This window comes from Propithecus coquereli, unplaced genomic scaffold (assembly GCF_000956105.1).
Source record: "Propithecus coquereli isolate 6110/MARCELLA unplaced genomic scaffold, Pcoq_1.0 Scaffold540, whole genome shotgun sequence".
NCBI lineage: Eukaryota > Metazoa > Chordata > Mammalia > Primates > Indriidae > Propithecus > Propithecus coquereli.
Genome location: NW_012151286.1, coordinates 1,291,006 through 1,299,353, shown reverse-complemented (window position 1 = coordinate 1,299,353; position 8,348 = coordinate 1,291,006). Strand labels below are relative to the sequence as shown.

Genomic DNA, 8,348 nt, shown 5'->3' with positions numbered 1-8,348 from the left:
TCTGAAGAAATTGATTTCACAGAAGTAGGGAGTAGAATAGTGGCTAAAGGAGGCTGGGGGACGGTCAAGGGAGAGGTTGGCAATAGGAGCAAAGTTACAGTTTGATAGGAGGGAAAATTCTGGTGTTCTATTGTCCAGTAGGGTGACTATGGTCAACAATAGTGTATATTTCAAAATACAGGAGCTAGAAGAGAGAATTTTAAATGTTTTCAACACAAAGAAATGATAAATGTATGAGGTGATGGATATGCTTAAATACCTCGATTGGATTATTATACAATGTACAGATGTGTCTAAACATCACACTGTACCCCATAAATATGTACAATGATAACACATCAATTAAAAAAAAGAGAGAGGCCGGGCGCGGTGGCTCACGCCTGTAATCCTAGCTCTCTGGGAGGCCGAGGCGGGCGGATTGTTTGAGCTCAGGAGTTCGAAACCAGCCTGAGCAAGAGCGAGACCCCCGTCTCTACTAAAATTAGAAAGAAATTAATTGGACAACTAAAAATATATAGAAAAAATTAGCCGGGCATGGTGGCGCATGCCTGTAGTCCCAGCTACTCAGGAAGCTGAGGCAGGATTGCTTGAGCCCAGGAGTGTGAGGTTGCTGTGAGCTAGGCTGACGCCATGGCACTCTAGCCCGGGCAACAGAGTTAGACTCTGTCTCAAAAAAAAAAAAAAAAAAAGAGAGAGAGTGGAATTCTAGAAAGCCTTGTCTAGTTTGTATCCTGCTGTAGCCCCAGGGCCTGACATGTAGCGGGTGCTCAGCAAACATTGGTTGATGAATAAATGCATGGAGTATCCGTGCAAACTTCTATGGCCCGAGGCGTGTGTGCGCGCACATGCGAGAGTTTTAAGGTGCATGGGGAGCAATGAAATTGTTTTATTTTTATTTTTTTTATTTCAGAATATTTCGGGGGTACAAATGTTTAGGTTACATATATTGCCTTTGCCCTGGAGCAATGAAATTGTAACCTTGACATCACCTCCCACCTTCTGGGTGACCGTCCTCCCTCGCTGCGTGCCAGCCACTTTCCATGCAATAGTGCATGTATTCGCCAGTTATTGCGAGGCGCGGAAGCGCCCTGCGGGGAGGGCGCGGAGGGGCTGTCGCAGCCGCCGGGGGCGAGGGGGAAATTCCCAGCGGGCGGCTTTCCCCGGCGTGACACGCGCGCCTGTCTAGGCTGGTTCTGGCGGAGCCACCCCGTTGACCCGGGTTTCAGTTTTCCGGTCGGAGAAGCGGCCACAGCTGCGAACGAGCTGGCCGCGGCCGGACCCGCGGGGGCGAGCAGAGGGTTAAGGAGGCGGGTTCGCGCGGGGGCGGGGCCGGGCTCCGGCCGCACCTGGCTGCCCCTGGCTCCCCGCCCCGACGCCCAGCACTGCGCCCGGAGCCGCAGCGGGAGCGGGAGCGCCGGGGACGGCGGCGCGGGAGCCGGCACCCACCGCTGGAGGGGCGGCGACGGCGGCCGGAGCAACGTCGGGAGGCGAGCGGAGGCGACATGGCCGAGTTCCCGTCTAAAGTGACCACGCGGACCAGCAGCCCCACGCAGGGCGCCGGCGCCTCCGTCTCGGCGATGCGCCTGGACCTGGGCTTCGTGCGCTCCAGGCTCGGAGCGCTCATGCTGCTGCAGCTGGTGAGCGCGCGCGCGCCCGCGGGGCTGCGGTCGGGGCTCCCGGCCCGGCCAGGAGCGGGTGGGGGGCCCCGGGGCTGCGTCCCTTCTTCGCGGCCCGTACCCTCTCTCCCCTGGCTCAGACGCGCCGGGCCTACCCCGGGGGCGCTCCCTGCAACCCTCCACCGCGAGACGCCGCCGTGGCCGTCCTTGCGAGCCCACACACAAGCGCCCGTCTGCAGGGCGCCTACTCCCCAGCGCCCCATCGCCAGCCCTCCAAGGTGGTCGCCAGCGGCCACACAAAGAGGCGCCCACCTGAGCCACAGTCACTGCGCACGACTCGGTCATCCCCCTCCTTCTCCCCTTCACCCCCTCCCTCTTAACCCCTCTGCCAGGACTATGCCCCCCGCGCCCTCGGGAACCCACTCGGGGGCGAAGTCCACTCGGCCCTCGTCCTGCCGAGCTCCGGCGGCGCCGCGCGGCTGCACCCAGCGCGCTCGTCGTCTAATGGAGAGGCCACATCCGTCCGCCCGACACGCACACTTTGGCACGGCCCCGTGGGCTCCCGCGCGGGACCCAGGCGCTTGTGGCTTCCTCTGGGCGACCCGCCGGGTTCCAGCCGGTTTGGCCTGCGCCGCGGGGCCGAGATAGCGCGCCCTGCGCTGGGGGAAGGGATGCGTGCGGAACCAGAGGCAAAGCTCCCACCCCGCCCGGCCCCCTGTGCAGACCCCAGTTGACGCGGACCGATGGGAACGCCCCCTGCCCCGCGCCGGTCACGGGCCGGGGTACCCGCTTTCTTCCCGCTGTGCCCTCCGGTGAGGGGCTGGACGCTGGGTATCTGCTCCTGGGGTCCTGTGGGAGGCTTCCCCGCCCGCGGAGGATCGTTTCCATAGCATTAGGGTCAGAGTCCATTTTCCTTTGCAATCCAGCGGGTGGCATATCCGGCCGTGCCCCTCCTGCGGGATGCTAGCGAGGCTGCCAGGCCCAGGGAGGAAAGCAGGGTGGTTACACGGGTGCCGAACCCTGGGCTGAGATCAGGTCTCCCTTCTCCCACCTCCACCTGGGTCCCTGCTGTCTCTATTTCCGGATTTCTCAGATCTCCCTTTGTGGGCCCCTCCCCCAGCCCGCCTCTGAATCTCCTGCAGAATGGAGGTTCCTGAACCGCACTCCCAGGGAAAATGTGGAATTGGAATTGGAATCTCGGGAAATGAAGCCAGAAATCGACATTTTTAATTCCTCCCAGAGTTTGTTTGTTTTTGGTAGGGAGATTCTATCTTGGGGAGGGGGCGTGTAGAGGGTGGGTTCCTGGACTAATTTAGATCTGCAGATGGGCAGAGCCACGGACCCCAGGGCTGCAGGAGGGCTGGGCTCTGGGCTGGTGGTGAGGGGCACAGCCACGAGCAGCTTCCCAGCTGCCCAGGGCAGAGCCAGGCGGCTTGTGAACAGGCAGAGGCGAAGAAGACCAGGGCCATAGCCAGGAAAGCTTCAGGGAGGAGGTGGCTTTTGAGCTGGGACTTCACTGAAATCTGAGGCAGGGGCAGGGAAGGGTGTTCCAAGGCGGGGCGCAGTGCCAGCCTAGAAGGAGGGTTGGGGGAGTAGCTGACAGGTTGGTGAAGCCAGAGGTGAAGCACTTGTTTCTGGTGCGGCCAGCAGCGGAGAGCCTGGTATACCTCTGCCAGCTACAGGGACTTCGTTCTGTTGGTGGCCTTAGGAGCTTTTGGAACAGCCAAGGGATCTCGCTGGGCAGAGGACGACTGGCATAGCAGGGTGAATCCTGAGGGCCACCCCTGGTGGACAGGACCAGAGCAATTGAGAATTGCAATAAGGGGGACGAAAGGAGTTGGAATAAGAGGAGGGCTCTGCCGTGGCCTGCAAGGACCTCTAGAGGAGGCTCCTGTTCCTGATTGGGGGTCCCCTGTGGGCCCAGCAGCCCAGTTCAGCCCTGAGCATCTGGGTCCCATCGCACAGATGCAGACACTGAGGCCTGGGCAGAAGCTAGGACTCGCCAGGAGTCCTCTGGTGGCACTTTTAGCACATGGGGCCCCAGGCCCTGGGGGAGTGGGTGTGAGGGGAGTGGGCGCCCTTTGCCCCTTACCTGCAGTGCTTTTGGGGGGGATGAGGGTCTCCCGTCAGAGTTCTGAAGACCACCTGTACCTTCTCATGCCTTCAGCAATCTGTTGGAGAAGCTGCTTCCTGAGCTGTTTCTCTGGCAATGGACCGTCCCACTGGGTCTGAGATGGGGGTTCTCCCAGCAGGCGCCACTGTCTGCCCGAAAGTCTTGGTGGCTCCCATCTGTCAGGCAAGCACTAGGCCCTTCGCCAAGGGCTTTATATCATCTTTTCTGCCCCGCTTTACAGGTGAGGAAACTGAGGCTCAGAGGTCAGCTCTTTGCCCTCCTCCATGGAAGTGAGTTTTCTGACTTTTCTGGCCTATGGTCTTAATTTCACTCTCGGCTTTACTCCCTCCTGCCCAGGCTCTGGCATTGTGGAGTGGGTGATGGAGACCCCAGGCCCAGTGCCAGCTTGCCAGGAGCTCTTGGTCAGTGAGAGAGGTACCCCGAGTACGTGCTTCTCCTGTAGGGATCAGGGAAGGCTGCATGGAGGAGGCATTAAGTGAGAAGATGGACACTAATTCCCCATCAAACCCCTATTTCCTAGATATGGTGACTGCTCTTGGTGTGAGAGGAAGGGGAGGCGAGTAGAAAGGCCCCCAGCTCCTTGAGAAGAAGATGTGCTCTTTATCCAGTATCATAATGTGTCCTGAAGAGCCAATCTCAGTATTCTTCACACACGTCTGTTGGTGTTCACTGATTTATCACAACCCTCATGCCATCTAGTTCCAGAAAGAATGCTAGAGGGAATATGATAGAAAGCCATAAGACAAAAGAGTTAAAATAATATATCTTTAAAAACTAGTGCTGTACAGGGGGGAATTGACTTGTAGCAAGCTGAAGGCTGTTGATTCTTTGTTGAACTTCCTGGCAGCCTAGGCAAAAAGGGAAATATGAATTTATGCAGATCGCCTCTTAAAAAAGGAGGCAGGCAAGTTTGATCGAGAGACAAACCTTTTGGTCAAAAAAAGGCCTTGATGCTGCAGATCTTTGTGTGGCTAAGCAGTGGTCCCCAACCTTTTTGGCACCAGGGAATGGTTTCATGGAAGACAGTTTTTCCACAGATGCAGGGGTGGGGGGATGGAGTGTTGTGGGTTGGGGGGTGGGGTGCAGAGCTCAGGTGCAAGCACCCGTTTCCTAACAGGCCAAGGACTGGTACTGGGCCTGGGGGGGTGGGGACCACAGGGCTAAGGGTGGAAGAATGTGGAAGGTGTGGTTATCTGCCTGTGGTTATCTGCTTATGGTGGTCCCAATGCCTTTTTAGAATAAGTTTCAAGTGAGTGCTGTTAAGTGCCCATCTCTTTCTTATTTTTTTTAATCTTCTCTAAGCCCTGGGGACAAGGATGATCTTACGTGGGTTTACTGAGGAGGAAAGGGCTCAGAGAAGGGGAAGAACTTGTCCGAGGTCACACAGGGTAGAGTGGAGAGCCTGCATTCGCATTCAGATCTGGAAACCCAAAGCCTGGTTGTAGCTAGCTATGTCTCCTGATTTTTTTGGAGGAGGGGAGAGGGCTTTCCTAGAGTGCTTCGGAAGGGGAGGAGGAGAGGAGGGGAAGGAGTCTCCCTTTAAGAAGGGAGACTTATCAGGGGCCAGGACCACTGGGGAGGGCTTCCTGGCAGAGCAGGACTCTGATGGGTCTAGCTACATGGGAGAGAGCTGCAAGAAGGAGATTCAGGGCAGACCATAGCTTGTATGAAGGCCCGTGGTCCAAGGACATCTTGGAGCCCAGGTCATGGAAGCAGCACGAATGCCCCGTGGCATGTATTTGGCACCTTGCCTTTCCTGCTGGGATGGGGGTGGGCGCACAAGTCCCACTTTGCAGGTGAATAAACAGAGATCAAAAGCCTCGTTTGCATTAGATCACAGTGATCCATGGGTGGTACTGAGAGTGTGGGTGGATGCACGGGCCTGGAAGCAGAGAGCCTTGGGTTCAAATCCTGGCTCTGCTCCTTCCTGGCTGCATGGTCTTGGGGAAGTTCTCTAATTTCCCTGAGCCTCAGTTCCTCGTCTGTAACAGGACAAAATATTCATGGTTTTATTCCGTGTCCTCTGTCCAGCAAGTTGCCTCTCCCACTCGGAAGCATCTGAGATCTCTGAGACTGGTCTCGCTCCTTTTTAACTGTCGCAGAGGACCCCACAGCGTCCTTGCAGCCCCAGCTCATTTAGCTGTTTCTCTATTGGTGGAATTATTTTGTTCTTTGAAAAAATTATATAGACCCAGTGCAAAACATTCAAATGGCACAAAAGGTGATCGTGAAAATGTCGTCTCTCTCATCCCTGACCGATCCCCGTCTGCCCTCGCCCCCCGGCAATCGCCATGGCCTGCGTATCATTCCAGGGTGAGTCTGTGCCTGTTTCTCCACCTGACCCTTATCGTCACTTAGAAAGCTACAGGTGGGAGCACTCCGTGCAGGCGCCAGGCCACGCTTTTCCCCCCGAGGCAATACACCTAGGGATGTTCTATACCAATGCCCAGTGCACTGTGTATAGCTTGATTTTTTTCATACATTTATCCACTTAATTTCTTTAATAGGTAATATATTTACAACTCTCAAGAATAAAATAGAGTGGGAAAGAGTACAGTGAAAAATCTCTGTCTGCTTTTGGTTAGAGTTGACTCCTTCATGCCCACTTTCCTGTATAGCATTTTAAGACTTTCTGTAAGGAGATCCACGCAAACGTGGCTCTAGGTTCTTACCGCTCCCCATCTTACCCGAGAGCTATAGTCTGGCCACATCTTTTGCACTTTTCCTTTTTCACTTAAAAAATGTATCTTGGGGGCCGGGCGTGGTGGCTCACGCCTGTAATCCTAGCACTCTGGGAGGCTGAGGCAGGCGGATTGTTTGAGCTCAGGAGTTCGAGACCAGCCTGAGCAAGAGCGAGACCCCGTCTCTTCTAAAAATAGAAAGAAATTAATTGGACAACTAAAAATACATAGAAAAAATTAGCCGAGCATGGTGGCACATGCCTGTAGTCCCAGCTACTCGGGAGGCTGAGGCAGAAGGATGGCTTGAGCCCAGGAATTTGAGGTTGCTGTGAGCTAGGATGACGCCACGGCACTCTAGCCAGGGCAACACAGTGAGACTCTGTCTCAAAAAAAAAAAAAAAAAATGTATCTTGGGAGGTCTTTATGTTTCAGTGCATGGAGCACGATGGCTTCCTTGTCTATGGCTTCTGCAGAAGTCCATGGCGCAGCTATGGTGTGATTCGCATGGTCAGTCCCTTTGTTGACAGACGCACGTTGGGTTTTCCGTTCTTTCCCTGTCACAGTCCCTGCTGCAGGGGATGATGTCACACATGCCACCGAGTGCATCTGTACGATACATTTCCAGAAGTGGAGCTGCTGGGTGGGAGGGTGTGTGCTTTTGGGGTTTTGACAGAGGTCGCCAAATGCCCTCCAGAGAGGTCATACCCGTCCGTGCCTGGCAGCCAGCGTCCTGGCAGGTGCCTGTTCCCACAACCACCGCCCTCACCCTGCAACGTGGTGATTGAACACACTTCTGGATGTGCTTCAGTCTGATAGGCCGAAATGATAGGTCCGTGTAGTAGTATTGTCGTTTCTCTTATGAATGAGGCTGACCTTTTAAAAATGTTTAGTAGTCATTTGTATTTCCTTGTCTGTATTCTTTGCCCATCCTACTGAATTGTTCGTTTTCGTCTCTTGAATTGCTAGGAGCTTTGGAAAATTCGCAAATATTTTTTCCCTGATTTTTTTTTTTAATTTGACTTTGCTCATAGTGTTTTTTTGCCATGCAGAGTTTTGTTTTACTTTATGTTGCTGAATTTCTTTGTTTCTTTTTCCCTTTTGCTTTCTGGCTTCTGGAAATTGAATCATAGTTAGGCTCTTCTCACTCCAAGGTCATAAAAAAGTTCTCCTCCGTAGAGCTTATAAAATCTCACATCATATGTGTTCAATCACATCCCGAAGGATTAAGTAGAGGAGGTAGCCTCAGTTTGGTGCTAACATGTTTTTAGCGCTTTTCCAACATTTTTTGTTTTTAAAATAAAGGAGAGCTCCAGAACCCAGGAGACAACTGTGTCTGTCTAGAATGTATTAACATTGTTACATATTTGTTGTACTTAATTTTATAGTGAGCTTCTATTGTGAGAGATAACACAGGTTTCCTACTTATTAGTGGTTTAAGTTTCCTTTTAAAATTAGCTTATTTGTTTGATATATACAAGTCCATCAGTGGGCCGTGGTTTAAATAAGTCATGCGACATTGTGCAGTGACATGCCCTGGAGCAAAAAAGATACATCCTTGCCCCTCAAAGAAAACAGTAAAGCAGTTCTGTATGTAAAGATGGACAATCTCCAGGCTATATATTTAAGTGAAAAAAGCAAGGTGCAAAACTGTGTAGGATGTTACCATTTGTGTAGAAGAAATACACACAGATACAAGACATGTAGATCTAAAATACGTGTGTGTGTCTGTTAGAAGTCTCTGGAGAGACATTAAAAAAACCACGCTTGGTTGCCCCTGGAGAAGAAATTGAGAATCAGGGAAGGAGGGAGACAAGCTGGATACGCTATTCGGTTACCTACCATGTCATATATATTACATATTTCAAAAATAAAATAATGTTAAAAAGCTTTCAAGTAAATGAAAATATTGAGTAAAAA

General features: G+C 53.1%; 1 protein-coding gene across 1 annotated transcript in view; it reads left to right on the top strand.

Moving 5' to 3' along the window:
* The first annotated feature begins 1,377 nt into the window (after positions 1–1,377).
* The window catches only part of PLLP (plasmolipin), a 19,912-nt gene continuing 12,941 nt past the window's right edge, over positions 1,378–8,348 (top strand). Inside the window, exon 1 of the mRNA XM_012657426.1 lies at positions 1,378–1,637. Within this exon, the coding sequence (XP_012512880.1) occupies positions 1,503–1,637 (135 nt within the window). The 5' untranslated portion in view covers positions 1,378–1,502. The remainder of the gene's footprint in view (positions 1,638–8,348) is intronic.